General features: G+C 38.3%; 1 protein-coding gene and 1 long non-coding RNA gene across 15 annotated transcripts in view; one reads left to right on the top strand and one right to left on the bottom strand.

Moving 5' to 3' along the window:
• Positions 1-19,447, top strand: part of COL25A1 (collagen type XXV alpha 1 chain) — a 304,146-nt gene extending 284,699 nt beyond the window's left edge. For 6 of the 14 annotated variants that reach the window (XM_068681940.1, XM_068681944.1, XM_068681937.1 and 3 more), the window contains 6 exons: positions 3,756-3,809; positions 4,989-5,015; positions 5,754-5,807; positions 10,044-10,130; positions 12,967-13,005; positions 14,378-19,447. In XM_068681940.1, coding sequence (XP_068538041.1) covers positions 3,756-3,809; positions 4,989-5,015; positions 5,754-5,807; positions 10,044-10,130; positions 12,967-13,005; positions 14,378-14,413 — 297 coding nt within the window. In that variant the 3' untranslated portion in view covers positions 14,414-19,447. Of the gene's footprint in view, positions 1-3,755; positions 3,810-4,988; positions 5,016-5,753; positions 5,808-10,043; positions 10,131-10,554; positions 10,633-12,966; positions 13,006-13,799 lie in introns of all 14 variants that reach the window. The other 8 variants (XM_068681947.1, XM_068681952.1, XM_068681946.1 and 5 more) reach the window with 6 other exon arrangements.
• Positions 19,364-22,833, bottom strand: LOC137856503 (uncharacterized). Its single transcript, XR_011096530.1, has 2 exons — positions 22,547-22,833; positions 19,364-20,803 (listed from the first exon to the last, which is right to left on the bottom strand). It is a non-coding gene; the product is annotated as an uncharacterized lncRNA (long non-coding RNA).
• Positions 22,834-24,046: the final 1,213 nt, after the last annotated feature.

Below are 24,046 nucleotides of genomic sequence, written 5' to 3'. Positions count from 1 at the left end.
ATCCAAGGTCATAATCAGTCATACTGCTGGATCTAGAATCAGCCTCATTATAGCTGTTGAAAAGTTGTATTTAGAAAGGAGCTTAGAGCTGCTGAGATGTAAATCAGTTCAATAATTCTATATACGCAGAGGGACAGATTTACAAAAACACAGAAACTAAGGGGTGGAAGAGATTCCTGAGCACCCACCATTTTCTGTGCAGCTGAATGAATGATGGGAGGAAGTTCACAAGAAAGATGGAAGAATTTTTTTCAGAGCAGTCAACTATGTTGATTATTGCTATAATTGTTTATTTAATAATTTCATACTGCTTGGGAAGAGGAGTTTTTTCACAGAATAGTTATCTAACAGTTGCCTGGGGTTGGTATATGTTTTGTTACATAAATAGCAAATTATATATTCTAAATAGAGTCTTACAATTGCATTCGCAACCGTTGAGCTTGTTTATGTGAAAGCAGGGGGAGAATGTTTTTGCCTGTAGATCTCAGATTTTACCTTTTAATTAAAAGCTGTGCACAATGCCACCGCTCTGTCGCTGGACTGGATCATATTTTGTCCATGCTGATAAGAAAAACCTTGGACCAATATTAACCTAGAAGGGCACTAATGAATCCAAAGGTGAAATATAACCACATTGTATCTAAAATAAAACCGCATTCTTAAGGCCACATTATTTAAAATTTGGAAAGACAATCTCACTTTAAGAGAATACTTGTAAAATGCTGGTCACTGTACATGTATGTCTCTTTAAAAGTTGAGGAAAAGAAAGTATAATTAAACTAAAACCTAATGATTTCCTCAGTAGAAACTATGATTTCATTGTTGCATAGGCAGCATTTGTGGCAATGATGAATTACTCATCTTAGGTAGAACAGACCTGTACAGAGTAGGGATTCTTGGTTTCTTTCAAATTTCGCTTTTTAATTAAAATAGAAAACATCAGTCAGTCCTTTATGCAAAACTTATTTAAATGGTGAAAAACTGGACTATGGAAACAGTGAATGTCACTAGAAGATAGGAAACCATGGATTTTAGAACAAATGTCCTCACTGTATGAGCTTAGCTGTGCAATTTTCTCTCTCAGCCTTGAACTGTTCATTGATTATTAAAAGCAAACACAGGATTTAACATTTCATTAAGGCCAATACTGGTGAACATTTCAATACTCTATGTGTTTGTGTATTTCTCTTGGTAGAAATAAAAATGGTGGTGAACAGTTTGAATTGTTATCACATATTTTAGACCAGTGTCTTTCAGCCCTTAAGAAACTTTTCAGCTACTGAAAAATTGGAAAATATCATTTTGCTAGATGCTTAGACAGCTTTTACTGAGGTCATCTTCATTAGATGAAGGAGTTGATTGTAATAGGTCTCAGGGTTTGGCTTTGTAGCTGTTTATCTCATTTGTATATTGCCATGGGAGAAAGGAAAGAACATTGGTAAACAGACAAACCTCTTGAACTGCAACCAGTGAAAGGGGACGTGTAAAACTGAAGTGTACTGAAAGGCAGAATGTGTATCCAACTTCCTGTCAGGCTATAAGAAGCTGAAAGAGACAAAATTAATGTAATACTAATTTGGGGGAACACCTGCCTGGATGGCGAAGACCTGTTTTTGAGTTTGCTTTTAGCTCTCGGACATATAGCCTATGCAAGGTCATCACTGCACAAGTTCTGCACTGGGAGGAAGAATGCATTCTTCTTAATTTGGTTAAAATGTTTGTCACCATGATAACGGCATGAAATCTCCATCAATCATAACGGAGACACCAGTTATGCAGTTTTATTCCTGCAAACCATATTCACCCATGACTCAAGAGACTGAACTGAAATAGGAAGCAAAACACAAGCCTATGGTTTCTGTTCTTTGGGCATTGATGAATTCTCTCAGAAAAGATCTTAAAACCTTTTTCTGAACTTTGCAAATATCCATTTCCCTGAAGGAAATACTTTATTCTGAGTGCTAAGGGCAGTATTCCTATGACAATTCATCAATCTTCTATAATCCATAAACATTCAGGACCTCATCTGATATTCCAGACACGTTTCAGCATGTGCTTTGGATTGGAGGCAAAAACTGTGAGATACAGTTCTCTGAATGTACTCTTACGTAACAGATGAGATTATTTCCCTAGACTGATATGCTAAGCATTCAGTATTTTTATGTCTACCATATGTTTAGCAGTGTTATAGGCCTGCCTTGTGAGGACTTTGTACAGTCATCTTTGCTGTTTAAGACTGAAAAAAAGACACTTAACTAGTCTTGACGTGTTTCAAGTATCAATCAAAGGATTTTGTAGCTGTTATATACATAGGTCAGCACATTAGTTTCTTCTCAGCAGAAAGTTTTACAGCTGCAAAGGAACTTACTGTTTTGTAAATCAGCTGCTACTTCCCCATGCCTCCTATTGCTCTGCAAAGGCATCCAGCCTTAGTGCTGCTCAGAATCGGCTGGAGGTTAAAAGCATGAAAAAAAAATTAGGCATTACACATCTGATCTCCTCCTCTAAAGTAAGTATAGACAGCATCAATCTCCATAAAAATATAAAGTATCTAAAACAATCAAATGTTGGTTTCTCTGACCAGCTCCTTATTGTAGTGATTATTTAACAATTGGTTCAGACACTCGGTTTATTCTGGTGCCTACATTTTTGTATTATCTAGCCAATACAATCTAGATTTAGCAGCCAGTTTTTAGAGATGTGAGGGACTTGGCTGTGCAGATGGTCAGCACTGTTAATTAGGCACATCTACATCACTGCCTTGTGCTTTTAAGAATAAAAAATAGAGTAATGAATTAATAATGAGTAGTAAATAACCTAGATTTTTAAAGGTCTTGTATACACGATTATCTCAAGAGCAAAAGCGAGGCAATTGCTAGGGTGGAGCACAGCACTTTGGTGTGACAGAAGCCTTGCACAAAAGCTTGTGGTGGGTTTTGTTAAGGAAGCAAGGCACGCCCAGTGCTTACATGGGCTGATGTCAGCCAGCTCAGAAAGCTTTGCTCTGTTGTCGATCAGAATGATCTATAGGAGAGCACAGATGATTAATGCTGGCAACTTGAAATCTGTCATCTTGAAACTTCATTTCATTTGGAAAAGTTTGGTCTATGTTATATCCCAAAATGATTTTTATAACATTCCTCTAGAAGCTGGAAAATCTTCCATGGATTTTAGTGCTGAATGAGGTCAAACTTCTGGAGTAGTTTACTTGTTTTTCCTGCACATCAATGCAGTTTTGATTTAATAAAACAGTGTATTTGCATCTCTAATCTAGAATCCAATAGAGCAGTTAATAACACCACACGCTGAGTGGGATAATCTCCACAATGTCACTGGCAATAGCATTGCCTGATTAAATACAAGCTTTGATTGACATGTTATTTTTGCTCATCACTGTGTCAAATCTTCACTGCTGTGCTGGAGCTTGATGCAGTATTATTCCCAGTTTTCATTGGATTTTTACTGAGTTGAGTGTTGCAGCTGTTACAGGCTTAATATTGAAATCAGTGCAAATCATTTGGAAAAATATTTTCAGTCACTGACTCATTTGAAAACAAATATCTTGTACCCAGAAAGTCATTTTTCTTAGGAAGTAATATATGCCTCCTCCCTGCCCCCTGAATCATTTGCTGGATATTTTTAACTCAGAAAAATTGGGAATGCATAAACTTTAAGACAAAGAAAGCACTTTGTAGAGTCATTTCTGTATAACCTAGACAGTGTTTTTGTTTAGTTGTTCTGTAATCTTTTCTTAGGGTGAAAAGGGAACAGTAGGTGACCCTGGACCCAGAGGACCGTATGGTTTGCCTGTAAGTTGCATGTAGTTTGTACACATTGCTCTTTTCAACACTTCTTGATTAAACTGTATGTTTTATGACTGCTTTTGACCTAGCAATACAACTAGTTGGAAAAGACAAACATAGATAATAATTCCTGACAATGCAAGATCACTGGCCTGTATTGCAGACTTTGATTCCTACTCAGGCATACATGTCATTATGCAAAAGCAGTGAAACAGACCAGCCACAAAACAGCAAGGGAAAGGAAAAAGAATTCTAAGTGCTCCTCTATCTGCAGCTTGTGGTCTTGGTTGTCAGGGTGCAAGAGTGGCAGGAGTTTGGGATGAAATCTGAAAAAATGTGATTGTCTTAGTGTCCATAAATTTTTTGGATTTCCTTTCTGCAAGACTCCTTTGCCATTGTATTTTTTTTTAATTATTTTTTTTGACACTTCAGAGACATCAGGTTTGTTTTCATTTCTGTGTGTTGTGCTCAGAAGCACTTTGAGAAGTCCACTGGTGGATCGTTCATGTGTGGAGACCATATACTTTAAACCGTTTCACTCCTGAAGTATGAGTAAGAACTTCCTTTGACTGAATGACCTCAGTAAGATCAGTGGGCTTCCTTTGCTGATGGTGGGGCCAGCTGTGTATATGTACATATTCTGTATGCTGACAGAAGCAAAGCTGCAGCAGTGTGCTGTGCCAACAGAACCAGCCTCTGAGAGAAACTTGCAATGCTTCCATACCTTCTCAAGTCTAATCTGTTTGAGCCAAAATTAAGTTGAATACAGGCTTGTGATTTCATTGGATGCATTTAATTGGATCAGGAGTCAGTGACTAAGAGACAGATTCAGACTATGTGGAATGCTGGACTAACTTGCCGTGCATGTTTATTTGAGGGTCATTTTTGTGAGTTAAATTAGATATAACAAAAAATATATATATTTGTTTCCTCTTCTTGGGAACTATTTTTAGCCCACTCCTGGAACTTGCATACAATCAGCAGCAAAATTTTACAGTCAAGTTATCAGTTCCTGGAAATGTTAAACACTGATGGACATGTCCTTCACTAGTTGCAGTGCTATGTGTGCAGTCTTAGCAATGTGTGATACCACTGCACAGAGTGGACGCAGAAGTGGGGCGTTAAGTTGGCCTTTCAATATCAGAGCTTAGGGACACTAATGTAGTTTGTATGGTTCTTTGGCAGGGCAAAGATGGCGAGCCTGGCCTTGATGTAAGTAATATGTATGACCAATACACTCATGATGGTAGGTAAGCTTCTCTCAAGGAACAGCTTGCTGTGTGTAACACATTTGTTTCCATTTAGTGTGCATGCAGTATCTACAGAGAGTGTACTAAATGCTGCATTTGCTCTCTCCCTATGACAAAGAGAGCAAAGAACATGCAATGTACATCCCTTGTCTACCAGTCCCACCAGATATAGTGCTCAGTAATACAAGTAGTTGCTCCTTTGGAAGTTGGTAGGTTGGAAAACTGCACTTGGTAAGAGAACACTTCCACAGTCAGACCTGTGGCTCACTTGGAGCAGAGGAATGAGTCACTAACATTTAAGTAAATTTATCACTAATTAAAGAGAACAATTCCATAACTTCCAAGTGATGCATTTCAAAGGTAGGCCCTTTCTTTGGGTGCAAGACTTGCTGAAAATCTTTCTCTCCTGTCCTCCACCAAAATCCCTAATTTGGAGGAGTCTTTTCCAGAAGCTACATTTGCTGCATAGCATGGACTATTGCCATTTTGAGTGATATAATTTCTTTCTGTCACTGGCAAGATGACTGCCAAACACTATGACTTGCTTCACATGCTCTCATGCATGCATGGGTATGCATACATCACATGTACATACAACGCATGTAGTGAAGTCACCTTTTTGTACATTTTCCAAGAGTATCTGAAAGCTTAGCCTGCATGTGAGTAGAAGTCAACCTATCTTTGTCCCTTTTTTTTATAGGGTTTCCCTGGTCCTCGAGGAGAAAAGGGTGATATAGGAGAAAAGGGAGAAAAGGTGACCACAATGTTATTAACTGTTGTTTGATTCCTTAGCATAGCCAGTTCTGCTGTCCTTATTCGATGAATCGTCCCATTAAACCTGCTCTTTGTTTTTGCTGTGTGCCAAAAGGCAGCTCACAGATACATGCTAAACAAAATCCTGTCTTAGAATGACCATGAAAATTTATGCACAGAACTATCACCGTGTGCCAAAGCACAGTTTGTTTTTAGGCTTACTTTCTTCCATTGCTCCTGTGCTGGTTGAAAGTCCTTATCAGCCTGAAATTTTTAATTCTGCCCTCACTGAAAGGAGTCATTTCAGTACTATAGAAGACACTAGGTCTGAGCCTTGGCAGTATTTCAGTAACTTCTGACCCCAGCGTACTATGTCTGTACACACTACATATCCAATACCAAATGGCTAGGGACAGGGAATGTTTGAAAGTTTAATTTTTGGCAGTGGCTTCCTTATATTTAAGAGAAGTACTCAGTGATACCTGTGGATTGAAATTAAATCTTACACTACTCTTCTGGTAAACCAACCAGACAGTGAAATTAACAGAAACAGCCTAATGACATTTTGGCAGTCCACAGTGGCATGGAAATGTGTTCAGTAAAGTGCAATTTAGGACTAAATACATGCAGAGCAAGCTCGTGAGCAAATCTCCGGTATTTCTAATCAACACAGAGCCCCCTTCTTAAGCTTCCTTCCAGTTGCTAAAACTTGGAATTTTTACTCATACCAAGCCCCTTAATCTAAAATTCCATATATACAGCAGGTCATTTTCCTAGTCAGACAACTATTTTTGCCTAGCTGACACACACCAATTTATACTCAGTCTACATCCCCTCCAGGAATCTTAGACAGGAAGCAGAGGAAAGAAGTCCTTGTGGCTGTTCTTCTCCCCCTCTTAATACCATCAGGTAAAACAGTTCCTAAAAAAGGCATCAGCGAGGATACTATGAAATGCGTCCGTCCCTTCTGTCCCCATTACACTGCTTCCTTGGAGCTCAGAGATCGCTGTAAGGTACTGGTCTTGGAGAACAACTGTTTCTTGTGCTCTATGAATTTTGTAAAGGCAGTGGCTGACCTGGCAAAGGAACCACAGTGAATGGTGAGCTGTTGCTTGCTGTCAAAGACTTTGGGTCTATCTGTCACAAGTGAATCTCTTCCTTATACATTGTCAGAACATTCAAAAAATTAGAAGGCAAAGAAAAGTCTTTCTCAGTGAAAAGACAGGGAAGATTTAGCTGCAGCCTCTTAAAGAGAGCTTCCATTGCACACTTTTGACATGTTTTTGGCAGAAATGAAGGAATACTTTTGTCTGGCAAGTAAACATTTCACTAGAAACACCTTAGCTTAGCATCAGTAGTTCCTTTTCCAAATGGAAGGCTGACTCTCAAAAGACCCAAAGTAATGCAAGTAATAAAAGCTTTCACTCTGATATATTTTTTCAGTTTTTCAGTTTTTCCTTATATAAATTACTAATTATCTATGACTATATTGTTGTAATAAAACCTGATTCAGTTTACATGCTGAGGATCTAGCTCAAGATTTCTTGTTTTTTAAATACTGCTTACAATATTGGCTGTTACACTGACTTCAAACACGTTGAGATTAGCAAATTTCTAGTTAGGTAACTTAATTCAAGTTGCATCACAAAAATTCATGTCTTTACTAGCAAGCTGTTGAGAGGCAGCAACACTTGCTTTTTAACAGATATGCCTTGATAGGCAGCAAGTAAATAGTTACTTCAGAGACTGAATCCTAAACTGGTTTTTATTTTAGCCTGTTGGTAGTTCTACAGTGAAACCAAGTCAGTGTTTGCATTATAATGTCTGCTTAACTTGGCTGTAAAAAAAAAAAAAAAAAAAAAAAAAAAAAAAAAAAAGTTCCAACTGCAATTACTCATATAAAATTATAGTCCAGGAGTATTCAGCACAAAAGGATTTATACAACTGGTTTTGTATCTTTGAGGAAGGGCAAGAAGGAAATTTTTTTTGATTCTTCATCAGCATGATTCTTCATGCTTCCTATCTCCTGTGGAGTCCACGGTAAGGAAGTGAAGATTACTGGAGAAAAGCTCAGACCACGGAAAAACTAGCAAAGTCTTCAGCAGTCTCAGACCACTCTATACAGATGATTGCTGCGTTGGTTCAAATAGGAACATAGATTTGCCCTGTAAAACTGGAAGTTTAACTAGTCACCTGCTGACTTGTAACACAGCAAGTTAAAGAAATACAGGTCCTAAAGATGTAAAAGAGAGTCAGAAATCAAACTGTACTGTCTGTTCTTACAGTCATTTTTGGACTATGTCCATGCTACGTGCCAACCTCTACTCATGGTAAACATGTTTGTGTTACATCGAGCACAAATAACATGAGATTTGACCCTGAAACTGTTGGGCTTCTGTGCTATACTGTCGTGCTTGTAGGTTTAAGATGAAAGCTTATCCAACTTACAGTTCCTGACTTGTGACTTTTTTATTTTATTTTTTTTACATCAGTTTTCTAGTTTGGTACAGTATGTTAATGTTTGGGTTGCTTTTTTTCCTAAATACCATCCTGCAACTTTTTGGCACACAGAAAAGATAGACTAGGAACTTTGTTCCTATCGCATTATGAGTGTAGTATGCTTTGTTCATGGAATATATTTTTTTTCATTTGAATGTGCAAGTATGCTATGATGTAGAATGAATAATGTGATTTTATTATGTCCTATTTAAATATAATATAGCTTTTTATTATTATTATTGTTTGTATAAAAAGTTGTTTTCTCTGTTAATGAATTATGTCTTTTTGTGCTGGTGTGGAACTAGTTAAACATCTGTTTGCTATGCTTCACCGAAACCCGTCTGCCTTTCCAAAGGAGCATTCCTTCCTTCTCCTTTTACCTTCATCCCTCACAATTCCTCTGTCTTTTTTACCCTTTTCCTCACAAATTAAATCCTCCCAGTAGCCACAACCTCGCTTGCTGGTTCTCCAATGTCATACTAATTTTCCTATGACTATTTTTCCCCATTTCTTTGTGATATTCCTGATTTACTCATCCTTCCTATCCTATTTTTTACAGTCCTAGCCCAATTTGTTTTTTTTTTTTTTAATGGAACCTTTTTTTGATTTTTGTGAAATTGAGAGCAAGCCTGAAACTCATTTACCATTGTGACCAACTGGTGTGAAATCAATTAGAAAATGAACTCTCCAAACATCTTATACTGCTTGAAGGTGGGGTTATCTTTGCAGGTACCTTTTTTGAGGGGATTTGACTAATTTCCATTAGTAATTAAAACAATAGAAGTTTTACATTTAAAAAGAAAACTCATTTCAAACACAAGGGACTGAGTACGGTAAAATAAGTAGACGAAACGTCTGCTGTAGAGAGAACATTTAAATGCAACCATTAAATAAAGATTGTGTAAAGATTAGGATATTTAAAGAAACAAAAGTAATTATCATTTTTGACAGGTTTATGGTATCAAGATATTATGAACTCATTGAAAGTGCCATAGCACCTCTCCATCAAGCAGTTTGGATGTTTTGATTCCTGTAACAGGGTTTGAAGTGAAGGGTCCCATTTTATTTGGAGTGGTACAATTGCACCCTCAGTGATGTCAGCCAGGTTTTAGTGGATTTTTTGTCCCAAACTCTTACCAGACTGCAGAAGGTCAACTCAGCAAAGAATGTGCTGGGCCAAATGCACCCTTGATGCAACACCATAGAGCCTGACAGAATTTTGCCAGAGACCGTCCACCCCTGCAAAGCATCCATCCCCCAAGTCTTTTTCAGAGAAACGATGCCGATGTACTCTGCTCTTGCAAAGTTGCTTCTGACTAGTGACAGATCTTCTGAGGAAGCTGCCAAACCCAGCTTGGCGTGCATGTGCACTTCAGAGCTGTCACCTACAGCAAATAGGAGACCTCTAATTTTGGACTATGGATTGGAGGGATTTGCAGATTTGCCTCTATCTCAAGAAATCAGTGATTTCAAGCCCTGTTGTAGGATTCAAAACATTCATGATACTGATATAAGATACCAACACAAACTAATACCAACTGATTGCAGTTCTTGCTTGTGATCATATAATTTATTTTTCCACATAATGCACCATCCAAACCAGAACACAGTGGTAAGTGTCCTTTCAGCTCTCCATTGGCTTAAAAAAAAAAAAAAAATCCAAACTTTTAAACCAATCTTTCTTGATTTTTTTTCCAAAAGAATAAAACGTGTTTTATCCAAACCATTGTATCCACAGGGGGAAAAGGGAAAGAAAGGCAAAAAGGGGCCTAAAGGGGAGAAAGGAGAACAGGGTGCTCCTGGATTAGATGCACCTTGCCCATTGGTACGTTTCACTTGTGTATTGGACGGTCAATTGTCCTGCTGTAGACCGACGGAATAAGAAATGAGGGGAGAGGAACGAGCACCAGCTAGTGTGTCACTTGTTGCCCTTTGTTAATGCAGCCTTATCTCAAGATCTGGAAATTATGAAGCAGAGTTGGTATTTCTGCCTCCTAATTTAGTTTAAAGCACTTAAAGACTCAAGACTTTAGAAGAAGATTTGGTTGTTTCTTTCATTATTTTCTGCCAACCATTGAAAGAGAACCAAATTCAGTGTGTGCCAGAGTTAGTTCTCGCACAGATTGAAACCACACCACTGCTGTAAGCTTGCTCCTCTTGCCTCGTTATTGTTAATTGTTCACTCCAGCTAAGTCAATACCGAAGGCATTTCCTTGACAGTAACATTGCAAGTTAATCTTTACAAACAGGGATTCCGTGGAATTAAGGGGGAAAAAGGGGAGCCAGGCCAGCCTGGCCTGGATGGGCTGGATGCCCCTTGCCAATTGGTACAGTATTTCTCTTTCCTACCAACCCTGCATGTGGTTCCTTTGTTTGTAGTCAGCCATTCTCAATGTAAAGTAATGTTTTTTTCTGGGCTGACTTTACATTATTCACGTAACACATGCATGTGCATGAATAAACCAGCTGCTTCAGTGATCATAACTGTAATGAAAGAACACACATTTTTGTTGACACTTCAAACCTAACTCTCAGCAGTTTGCTCCCACATTACATGGCAATTTATAAGTTCGTGTCCTTCCTACATTTTCCCTGAGAACCGTTTGTTTGTTATTTTCCTCCCAAAATGCCTATTGCCTTACTTACCCTGAACCCAAGTCTTTGTATAGAACCCCAGCACAATCACCACTTCTAATCAAGTCTGATGACTTCTGTCTGCACTGGCTCACTTTTTCACCCTAGCACATCCCAGAGCTACTCTGCACCCTGGACTTCCTTTCAAATCCAAAAAGTCATGGGTGCATGTTTTCAGGATTTGGCCAAAATCATGTAAATGAGATTCATGTAAAGAATGAGATAAATATTGTTTCTGAAAATCAACTCATAGGTTTCCAGTAAGCAAAGCTGGAGCCTGCTCTCACAGACCCTACACAAACAAAAACTTTGGTGTCTGGTCTGTTCATCAAACAGTATTCAAAAAGATTTGGAAATGAAAAGCTTACCTGAAGTTTGTAAGAAGATAACAGTCTGCAGCCCAAACCCTCACTGTCTTTAACGCCTTCAATTTAATGGTCTCACCCTTGGAACTTACCTTCCTGGAATACACAGAACACTCCCCACTCTATGTTAGCATGAATTCAAGTTCCCACCTATACTAAAATTCTACTTGTTGACCCTCTCCCTTGTACCAATCTGGCAACGCTGATTTAGTGGCAAAGTAAGTTTAAATTTTTTCCATTTAAAAATAAAACAAACAACCACCACCAACAAAAAACAGTACTACAAACACATTTTCTAAAGAAGTAAGGATGATTTTTTAATTGTTCACAGTAAAATCTGCATGTTCTGATATTGTTTGTTGGTTAAGCACGGTTCTCTAAGATGAATGTTAAATTAAGTAGAATTTATTTCAACTTATAGCACTCCTAATTTAAAGACAGTGGATTTTAATCTTAAATACGTAGTCCATTAAGATTAGTCCATAGCCCATTTTGTTTGCTTCCACTTAATGGTAACCATATCTCATATATTTTGTTGGGGATAATCAAGCATGCTTTTGTAATTTAAAAATATTTCTGTCTCTTTGTTATCATTTATATCTGGAGGTTCGCTAGCATTGTTGATGAATGAAAGTTATTTCATTCCTACGTAAATACCAGAATAAGCTGCTAAGCAAACAAGCATGGGTTCTTGCTTTAGGCAGTAGGCCATTCCCATCAGATTACATACAAGCATATACAAAAATGCTCATTAATAACTGTCTTCACATGTAAATCCATGTAAGAAGCATTACTATTCTTTAGTCTTAAAAAAAGAAAAGAAAAAAAAAGTCAAGACCTGAACTTTTTTGCTGACTACGTGTAGTCTAGTGCCATGGTATGTGCTGAGTATGTAACTCTTTGATGGGTAGGCCCATTATAGCTATGTGACTTGGAATTAGTTCCATGAATACCTGCTTAACCAAGGTCAAAAGCTGGATCTGATCTCTGTGTGTATAGTAATGTGTGAACATAGGGTGGTGACAGAAAATAAATGGCATGACAATAGCATAAGAAGGAATTAGATGGGCATACTGTCCAAGCAATGGCATAACGCTGATGGACTGCCCTGTTCCCAGCACTGTTCTCTTCTGCTCTGTCACTCAGAACTGTGTTCAGGGTATTAAGACTTTGCTGCTTCATTCAAAAGCCGAGAATGAAAGAGAACAGAAAAGATCATCACTGAATTTGAGTCTTGCTATCTTATCACTGGATTAACTTTGTGCTAGGGGCCCATAAAATGCAATACCCTCCAGATAAAAGTGATAATTTTTTTTTTTTTGCTTATTGATCTTGTACATTCAGCTACAGATTGTTGTGAATGACAGATTATGTTAAAAAAAAAATAATAATGTAGCCTAAGCTCTAACAGCAATGGGAAAGTGATTAAGATGCGATTAGATATACAGTTGTAATGATTTAGGAAAATACATCTTTATAGCAGAGAGGTGTGTATGTACTTGCAGTTCACCTTGAGAACAAGAGAGATTAAGTTAGGAACTGGTAGCTACCTATGAGATAAAAAGGCAAAGCTGCTTCAGCTGTTCTAAACAGATACAGATGGAAGGCTATGCTATCAGATCTAACTATGCTCTTTTTATTTTTCTCCTCCCTTTGAAACAGGGTCCTGATGGATTACCCATGCCTGGCTGTTGGCAAAAGGTAGGATGGGCAGAGCTTTTCTTCCCAGGGGCAGTACGCCCTTGGCACACAGAAAACCCTGTCACAGTCATCCTGAACAACACGTTAGAGCCTTTTAGACATCTTGATGTATGCAGCAATGCAAAATAAGATCTTTCCATGACAGTAGTTGGTGTGATGAGATTGCAATGTATGTAGAAGTAATAACTAATTGAGGCAGTATTTTAGAAACAGCTGGTATTAGATTTCTAGGAAGTCCAAAACTTGACTCTTCTATACGAAGAGACACACATCCTTCAGTTTCTGCACATGGTCACTGCTTCCCACTCTTAAAATCTTGTGGAAAGGATATTTTTACCAAGTACTGATACTGATCTATTATGGTGCTACTTTCCTGGGATATATCAAAAAATGGTGTATCGTGCCTATTTCTGCCTTACCTTTCTATTCACCACGTTCTCCTGATTGTTGTGTTTTATACTAATATTAGTTATATAATTAATAATATTACCTTTATACTAACGTTAATGTCAGTGGTATCGTTATTTTAATGAAGATTTAACCTGGGCAGTGCTAGACTTAAAAGCATAGTGTTCAGAGTAAAGCTGTAGGTGGGGTAATACTGGGTATATAATACACAGGAAAAAAATAAAGTGTAAGTGAAATCCTGGATGCATTTATCTCTGAAGAGTAGCTGGTGCTAAGGAAATAAATGATGTGTATTTGCAATTGCGCCATATCTATGTATTTGGAATAGAAGTCTGAAATACCGATTTACTAACCTGATCAATCTGTATCTCTTTTTGTCTCTGCAGTGATGAATCTAACCTTACAAGCATGAAGTTGTGTATATAGTGCTCCACTTTTTGTATTTATAGTTGAAAACTGAACATTTGATTTTACAAGTCTGAGAGATGTTTACATGTAGCTGCTTCTACCTGTTTGCTATAGTCCATGTGTACATCTTTTTTCACTTACATCTGCAGTTAGATGGTATAAAACTGCAGGATAAACCTGCAAAGATTCTCTCTCTAGAGATACCTATACAGTGATCAATAATAGAAATCTGATTATTTCTGTAAATTCTTACATTTTGGCTTGTGGACCTGCATGGACAATGAGTGCCATGAACTAGTTTACAAGAAATTGTGACCAAATAAGAGCTAAATGCTATGAAATGTACTGTACCAGCTGCCATTGGAGTTTACTGACTTGGCTTTCATGTCCATCTTACACACTTCACTGAACCATGCCACTGCATCTGCTTGTACAGACTAAAAGCATGAGTTTGTGTGCCAAACCTGCTTGTTGTGTGATCACGTCACATGCTAAATGGCTGCTCACGGTGACCTTTGATTCCAGCTTCTGAATTGTTTCCTTTTGTCATCTCAAGGGAGTCACACCATGGCTTATTGCTAAAAAGAGATAAAGCAGAGGAGGATAGAAAGAGGCCTTGAATTTTTGGGGAACACAGTTCCAGCTGCAGGTGGATGGCTTCCAGTCTTGCGGGTCACCTAGCCCGTTTGATCAAAGAGGGTCCCGCCTGTTAAGCAGCATCGGTTTGCCTTGCACTGCTCGCGGTCATGAAGACATTGGCGATAGGCCCTGACGGGTGCTTAATCAAGAAGGAAAGAAGTTTGGAGAAGAAACCAGACTTCTCTGTGGGTTGTTTGAAAAGGTTACAGAGATGCTGTGGGGATCATTTGATGGCAGACACCGCCTGAGACCAGAAGCTTCTCAACCTTACTCAAAGATTGGCGCAGTATGTGCTCTGCGTATTGTATTTTGGGACTGCTGAAGGAAAAAGCATCCTTGAGACATGGATGAATCAGAACATCCTCCTTTGGAGGATAATGGAACTGACCAGATCCGTATGTACCATGGTGTGGTTTGCAGGTGATTCAATTTATATTACACAAAGCTAGCTGAACTTCCCTGCAGAATTTTGGAAGCTATGATTAGCTTTGGTTCACTTTCCTGTAACAGTTGACATAAAGGATACATTTTGATAATCTATTCAACATTTGTGGTCATGGCATTGAAGAAAATGCTTCAAGTCACATTTTCATCTTGTTTCAGTATTAACAGTTTTTCTTTTACAGTCTTTGAAGCCTTTAAATCTAAGAAAAAAGAGTTTATTTTTATGTTTCACAGGCTGACTTACCTTGTTCTTTTTCTGCTGTTGCGATGACCTTAGTGGACATTATTACCCATCAAAGATTGGAGAGAAATAAGTCTGTGCGATTACCACTGCCCACTTGTCATCACACTACACTGTTACAGGTGTGGTTATTTCTCCATTTCTGTTGACTAGGTTTCTACAGAAACATTGGCAAAGCTTTTCTTCTCCATCTTTTTATTACTAGAGATACTAAATACATGCACATTTGTAGTTTTTGCCACAAGGTATTTTTTTCCAGTTTTGAGTCTTCATATGGTGCACTGTTGTTAGTTGGAGAGACTAGTTTCAGAGATGGTGCCATGTTTGGCAGATGGAAATTCTTTTTATATCGCTTCGGTTCCTAGTATGTAGCAGAATGATCATAAGCTTTTTTACTTTTCTGAGAGTTGTCTTTCATATGTAGACCAAAACTAAAGTTGACAAAGGCAGCCTGTCTCCATCCATGTGTGGGTATTGTGCCCTTCTTGGAATGCACATTTTTCCTTCTTCAGTCATTTCATGTGAAGATGGGGACCTGTTGTGGTTGCACTTTTCATATTGCTTTGTGATATCAGATAAATATATACCACTATAATACTGTCTTTCACTTTGCTAAATCTTTAGTGCCATTTTGGTGTATAAGAGACAGAAACAGCTTTACATGGGGGGGAATCTTCCACAGATTTTCAAAACTAAAATTTGTTTTAGTGGACTCCATCTAATAGTACCGTACTAACAAAAACAAAATTCCAACCATATGTATTTAAATATACACGATATACATATTTATCACTCAATTCCATCCTTCCAACAATAAGATGTAGAGAAATGTTCACAAGCATGAAGAAAAATACTTTTCTTTGCTTGAATTTTCAGAAATGCAATTATCAACCTACTTGAATAATTACACTTACAATAATAAAGGCCTTTGCGTGGCATAGACTTGTGTTAATAGTTAGAGTGCTACAGCACTAATGTGACTGAAGGACTTTCCAGAAAGGGGACAAGAGGAGCATCACATAAGCCCTCTGACTTGCCAGTTTGCTTCTGCTTGTTTAAGAAGCTCCATCTCAAAAAAACAACATGCTGAGGAGCCAGCTGCCCTCCTCATAGAAAGCAGTTCCTCATGCCTACGCCCTGACTTGGCGCAGTTTAGCTGGGTATGTTGGAGATGTGAAGACTAGTGGTCGCTTGTTTTTATAAAATATCACATACTGGCAATTATACAGTAAGGTTAGATTTTTTTTTTAATGTCCTTCAGAGTGTTCAAATGTAAAACGCACTGGGATGTTTGTTATTTGACTAGACATCATTTGGAGATGCCATATTGAGTGTGTCCGCAAACACTACTCGTTTTAGCGAACAGCGACAACATAAAGAGCTATTAAAGGCATGCTCTCATTAGCACTTTGACATTTCTTTAATTTTTTATCTATATTTTTAAACTGTCCTGACAGCATCCATTTCTATATGCCTCAATAAAGCTAGAAGAACCTTGGTTCATCGTTTCTTCATTCAGGAACTAAGTTTCATAGACACTACTGTTAAACATTACTCAAAAATCAATTTTCACTGAAATCTCTTACAGTGAGACCCCACTGAAGAAACAGTTTAGCACCTTTATTCACTTTCTTTTCTGTCCTGCAAAATAATTTCTTTCTTTAACTCCTGCCAGGTAGGAATACTGTTTTGTTTGTTTGTTTGTTTGTTTTGGAGTTTTTTTCTTTTTTATTTTTTTTCATAATAATCTAATTTAACTTTTCCTAAACCTTTCATTGTTCACTTTCACGGAAGACTCATTCCATTTAAAAGGCCATGGTGAACAGCAGATGATTTAATTTGAAAGGTAAAACTACATAGATTTAACACTAATATTTGCATAAAATATTTGCATTTAAAGATTTACTTGAAATGAAGCCTAATGGTATCTAGAAAAGTTGTATATTCAGTACAAGAAAAAAAAATATGTTGTGTTTAATATTTCCTCAAGAGAAAGCACCCTATGAAGACTTCCATCATGTTTATTTTGTTTAAAAAGCAACTGCTTTTGGTGCTAGTATATCATTTTTTCTTTTGATGGCAAAGCTACAGTTTGAACCACCTGTGTGTTCTTATATCTTTTAGTAGCATTCCTCCAAACAGATAATGATTTTCTTTGCTTAGTTTGTGACAGGAACAGTAGTTCCCCTACCAGTCTTTTCAGTTATAGAAATGTGTACTGGTGTTCGTCTACACCGTTTCTATATCCCTGACCTTTTCAGGTATGATTAATTCTTTTTATTTGAGAGTTTTCAGTATTTGTTTCATAAAAAGTTTTGTAAGCATCTGTTACTCGAGTGTGTTATAGCCACATTGTGCAGAAGTCCTGCTACAGAAGCAGTAAGTCTTTTAAGCACTGTATGGAATATGTCTGACATACGTGGTCCTTGTCTTCATATTCATAGGTTAGTGTGGGGAATCCTTCTTTTTCAGGATGTTTTGGACACCTTTTTTATTTCCCCTGAGGTAAAGCATGAAATGTTAATTCATGGAACAATTATACAATGTATTTTTTGATTTATATTTTTATTTATTGCTGATTTTGATGTCATGTTCTGGTAGTGTACTAAGGCAGAATGATGCTCTTCATCCAGCTGTTTATATATTCTTTTTGTCTACCGTTTAAGTATTATGAACAAGTTTCAAAATAACCCAATCAGTATACCTGCGCGCACGTAAAGCATACAGTTTAAAAAGGGATTATTCATGTAGTTAGCATTGGATCCATTAAGCATTACAGTTGTGGAAGGATGCACGTGGGTATTAGTTACTCAGTTACGCCATTGGAAGAGACGACACAACCCCAAATGAGGCGAGCAGTCCTTGGGTCCGTGTGAGAAGGACCTGGGTATTGTTTAGTAACAAGGGGAATATTATTGGCTTCAGCAGCGGTGTTTCTAAACATCACTGGCTGCCTAAATCAGGCAAAAACACTCACTACAGTGAGTAAAAGCTGCAGCGATGCTCCCAGTCTCTCGAATGTGATAAAAATGTTGGAAAACATGCAGAAGTTGGCCTTTCCTTTCAAATTTCCTGATCGCTGCTACTTGACCACCTTAAATTTAATTTTTAATTCTCTGTATTTTACCTAAAGAGAGACCTAAATTTTCACACTAAAGTCACACACAATACCAATATCAGCAACAACAGCGGTCAAAAAAGAGTCTGATTTTTAGCCATTGCAGAATAATATTCAATTTCAGTGACCAGAATGAAGACTAACACCTGTGGTTTTTGGGTTTTGTTGTTGTTTTGTTAGTTGTTTTTTTTTCTCCTTTCTGCAACTTGCTTTTGTGGATCTGAATGTTGCTGCAATGTACAAATGAAAATTTTCTTGCACCCTCTGTTATTGCAGTATTTTACATGGTGGTTGGATTCATTAAATGATGTTAGAAACAAGTGCCTGCCACCATCATTTCTGATAGATTTTTTAAAAGATACTCCACAAAACAAGTGGAGTTTGTATTTAAAAACAAAGAAGGAGAAAATAAAAGAAAAAGAAAAAAAAAAGGAGGGGAGGAGTTGGAGGGTTGTTTTTGTTTCATTATATTTTTAAAATGCATCCAATTATCAATGCTGCTTGGAAATTTAATTTTCTTTGGAAAACAGGGGGCCTTAACTTAACCTGGGACCGTTAGTGTTTTACTTGTTTCTATTTAAAAAAGAAATTGTATGAATTTCCCAGATACCATTGGTACTTGCACACTTCTCTGAAGTATTATGAAGAGTTGGGTTGGTGGAAGAATGTTTTACATATTGTTAACATACATGTGGATATTCTTATATTATTGTACATGTTTGGGAAAATATCACACAACTTTAAAAATGTTACTAAGATGTATGTATCTGACTTTTTCCTTTGGAAAATATTATATATTTTTATTTGTATTTTTTACTTTTTTAAGTTCATCTATATGTGCAGTTATTTTTGTATTGCAAGTGGTCTCATAATTGCAGTAGAGGAGATAAAAGTATAAAGAAAAGTAATTTGGCAAGGATTACACTGCTTTGGGGGAAAAAACATATGGGTCAGTATCATATTATCAATCCTAGAAATATTCTGAGTGTTTTAGCACTGTAAATATGTCACGAGACCTCTTTTCATGAATAGTGTAAAGAATTGCGAGGTTTTAATCACCCATTTTAATTTGTTATTAATTACCACTTTTTTGTGGCCTCTGGTCCTGACTTAATTGAACCTGATCAAACAGCATGCTTTTTTTTTTTGTTTTTATTAAAATTTCTCCTTGTTTTTCAGTTGAATACTGTTTTGTTTTCTTTCGGTTTTGTACTTCATGTTTTTTCTTTTTTGTTTGTTTGTTTCTTGCTTGTGAGAAGTTGATCTTCAGAATTATTTTTACACTATTTATGATTTATTTTCATAATGTAAAAAGTGTGTAATTATTAAAATATCAATCCAACTGTTGGTGCTGATTTGCATAGTTATAAAGTTCTTAGTGTTGGTGCAAAGAAATTGCTCTGGTCTGTCTGGATTGGAAAAAGCTCGTGCTGTGTGGTGCTCATTTGCATTTTAAAATCTACTATGGGTCACGTCAGTCAGCATTCACAGTGCCACAAAAATCAGGGCCTTTGCAATATGCTGCATTTTCCTACAGTGCGCAATTAAAAACAAAACAAACAAACAAACTTGCTCTTCCTATTCTTAATACACCTTTTCCCTTCAAAGTCAAGTCCATTTGGTCACCTTTTTTGAAGAGGCAGAAAAGATTACAGATATCCACAAGTTAAATAAGGAAAAGTAGAAGCTTTCTTGCACACCTTAGAGCACCTCCTCACTCTGGAAAAGCTGCAGGGGTCTACATATCTGAAATTGAAACTATTGCTTACTCAAGTCTGCAGGCACCCCAGGATCCAAAGAAATAAAGCTGAAAATCACCCTTTCTATAAGAGTGATGTTAAAAAATAAACCTGGACTGTTTCTTGTCCCACAAAAGGACAGTGTCATGAGCAACAGTACAAACTAGAGGTCTGCTTTTTACTGTAAATCTGCTTTGTTCAAAAAAAGACGAAGCATAAGAATTATTACAAAATAGTATATTTTCAAAAGTGCCCTGTTCTCAGAAGACACATTTTTGCAGGAGTCTCCTTGAACAAAGGACTTTTTTGGAAGAACAAAACTTTGGGCAGTGGCTGTAATCTCTTCAAAGCATTGTTTAAATGTTTGTGTTTTCTAAGTCCCAAAATATTTCAGACAAACAAAACACTCCCCATTTTTCCCCCATCCTTCACCTCAAAAATGTATTCACTCTAGGCTAAACGAAGAGACCATGGGGTTTTGACCTCTACTCTTAACTCTCGGTAATCTCCGTAAGTGTATGTTAATCGTGTCTAGCTCTGTTTTAGACTCCTAGAAGTACTAAAAATAGTTTTGCTCCATTTCCCAGAGAAGGAATTTATAGCACACAGCTTAACTTGCCCAGCGTCATCGAAGAAGTGCCCTGCAAAGCCAATAGCAGGCGCTGCTCCCTAGGGCTGCCGGCGCTGGCTGTGACCTGGCTTCTCCTGCGGTGACTCTTGGCCTCTTCTTTCTGCTACCTTTCTCGTTTCTTCTCCTTTTGTAGAGGACAAAGAGTGGTTCTCGATACTGCTGCAGCTGTACTGTCAAGAAACAAGCAAAAAGCGTGTTTGACATGGTTTTGTTTTGTTTTGTCTGTCACTGTTTTTCCCCTTTAGCTGCAGCTGGCTAAAGCGTGCTAAACCGGAGCTATGCTGGCTGCCTTTCCTGAGACTACACGTCGTCTTAGGGACCATTAAACTCATGAATCCTCCAACGAGGGAAGGAACTGGCAGTGTCTGTAAGACTGCGGCCCATAGGCCGTTCTCCTTTGATGAAGGGGATGCAGCTTTTTGGGGTTCCTGGGCACCTCCTCCTGGATCTGGAGGCTGCCCCTCAGCCCTGGGCCTGCCCCTGCTGGGCAGATGTGTTGGGTGGGTGTCCTCTGTCAGGGGCTTGTTCTTTCAGAAATAAGCCCAAAATTGCCTGCCTTCAGCAATGCCACTTTTGCCTAGCATCACTTTGTTAGCATGGGGTCAACCGTTTGGGACATTTCCAGCTTTTTTTTTTGTTATTTCCTCCTAAGCACACAGCTTCTTTACTAATGTAGTAACAAACAGTGGGCTCTGGCTGCTGCTAGCACTCAGTGCTTTTCCCATTCTGTGATTTTACTGCCTCCTAGTTATCTTTCAATATCAGGGTCCCTCTGAAGTGACATTTTAGTTAAGCAGTCTACTATAGAGCTCTCACCCTACTGCACTAATGGGACGTTGGCTTTCCTCTGGAGGTCAGTCCTATCCAGGTACCTTCTTCATAATTTTGTGACATCCTGAGGCATTTCTAGGGCTGCAAATGAAATAGCAGCTCATTTACTAATTTAAACGAATATTATATTAAATATAATGATATTTAAATAAATTAATAAATATTCAAAATAAATTAATATTTAAATAATCAATGTTAATTTATTATTATTTAAATGAAATACCTCTCATTTATTTAATGGATCTCTTAATTAAATACTTAAAGGCCATTGCTTACATCCATCCCTGCTTTGTGGACTTACTAAACCTGCTAATCTTTACCCATTTAACAAGGAGTCTGTGGAGATCAGAAGAATGCAACAAAAGCAGGCTTTTATATACTCACCCCATGCAACTTCACCTAGTGGTTCGATTCTAATAGCCACCCAAAAATAATTGTTAGCAGAATAAAAGAACACAACAAAACAAGGAGATGACAAAACATTCGTGTTCCAGCAAGTAGTAACAGCCACACCCAAATACATGTGAAAAATAAAACAAGGGAATGTCAGAACATTCATTTTCCCACAAACAGGCAGTCTGTCTTCCCAGGGTTGCTAAATCATCTCCTTTTTTGTAGAGTTCTGCTGCTTCCCAGTCTGAGTGCTCACAGGATGTTCTCTCTCTCCCTTTTCCTGGCTGCAGGAGAAAAATGCAGTGCTTCTAAACGTTTGCTTGAAACTCAGAACTTGGATTCTCTGTTTATGTGTGTACGCATAGATGCATTTATCTAAGCATACAAATAAATACATGGACTGTATTCTGTATTTTTAGGAAAATACTGTACAAAACCTGCTCCGAGAGATCATGTTCTGCCAGTGCAGTTGTACTCAACGTGCTTTAATTTGTGTCTGAGGTCAGAGGTGGTCACAGCTCCTGTCACATCAACTAAGACTCAGGTTTTGACACATATATACATCAAGATATAATGTTCAATAACCAATAAATATTCCTATTATTTTTGTATGTACAGATTACACCTTGACTGAGTTTTCCAAGTACCCACACCTAAACAAAGCAGTCATGAGTTCTTTCTAGCATTACCTTTTGTCTGGCTGGAATGACAAGTACCCAGCATCTTTTTGTGCACTTGTAGGAACTCCCCTCTTTGTGGCATAGTAATTGTTGTGAAGTAATCATATCTGGTAAAGATAAAATACATAGATATGGGGAAAACAAAACACAACAAACAAACAACAACAACAACAAACCTCTCACTATTATCATATCATATCATAGAATGGTTTGGGTTGGAAGGGACCTCAAAGACCATCTCGTTCCAACCCCCCTGCCATGGGCAGATGCCACCCACTAGATCACATTGCCCAAAGCCCCATCTCTGGGCTACCTGTTCCAGTGCCTCACCACCCTCATAGTCAAGAATTTCCTCATAACCTGTAATCTAAATGCCCCCTCTTTTAGTTTAAAGCCTCTCCCCGGAGCCTTCTCCATGCTGAACATCCCCAGCTCTCCCCAGCCCTGGATGCAGCATTCCAGGTGGGGCCTCACAAGGGCAGAGCGGAGGAGGACAATCACCTCATCACCTCCCTCCACCTGCTGCCCACCCCTCTGTTGATGCAGCCCAGGACACAGTTGGCCTTCTGGGCTGCAAGCACGCACTGCTGGCTCACGTCAAGCTTTTTGTTCACTAGATCCCCCAAGTCCTCTGCAGGGCTGCTCTCAATGGGTTCTTCTCCCAGACTGTGCTCATATCTGGGGTTGCCCACTTCTCAAGCCTGCCCAGGTTCCTTTGGATGGCATCCCTTCCTTCTGGTGTATCAACTGCACCAAACGGTCCACCCTTCAAATCAATATCTCTCTGATTTAGAAATAAGGCTGTTGTGTGGGCTCATGTCAGAGGCCTTACGGAAGTCCAGGTAGGTGACATTGGTCGGTCCATTAGCTTGTGTGAATAAATTTGCCTTAAAAATTCTGGAACTGCAAGCGCTACTGGCACAATCAGCACTGAAACAATTCACTACAAAAATTATTCAGGAGTCAGCAATTGTGGACAAGGCTCTGAAAAGCTATGCTGCTGTGAAGCTTGGTGAGGTGAACGGCTGTGATGGGTTTGTTTCTCAGGACGCAGCAGCAGCATGTTGATTGTCAGAGGTACGCTAACTCCTCCAACAGCAGATGGGTGAAAGGCACTTACTTCCTTGGAACTGACTGTAGTAACATTTGCTTGTTTTCATCCACCATGTAGGGAGACAGGAAAAAAAATGAATTAAGATTTTCAGAGAGCAGTAATTCTATGGAAGAGGAACAAAAAAAAATTGACAAGGTGCCAGAAAGTCCTGTCTCAGGGGGAAAAGACCTCCTCCTCTGCTCTACACATGGGATTTGGCAGGCACGTTCCTGCTGATAATATTGAAAGAATGTTCAAAACCCATGAGTCAAGAGGGAAGGATATTTTTCCTGATTTAAGTCCCATCCCATGACTCAAGGAACAGAGGCGCAGCCTGCCTCCTAACAAGCTATTTCACGTACCACTCTGAACTCTCCCAGTGAAGTTCAGTATTATGAACAAGCTTTGTTTGCTAA

This window comes from Anas acuta, chromosome 4, assembly GCF_963932015.1.
Source record: "Anas acuta chromosome 4, bAnaAcu1.1, whole genome shotgun sequence".
In the NCBI taxonomy this organism is placed as follows: domain Eukaryota; kingdom Metazoa; phylum Chordata; class Aves; order Anseriformes; family Anatidae; genus Anas; species Anas acuta.
Note: the sequence above shows the minus strand (reverse complement) of the source record. Positions and strands in the feature narration are given on the sequence as shown.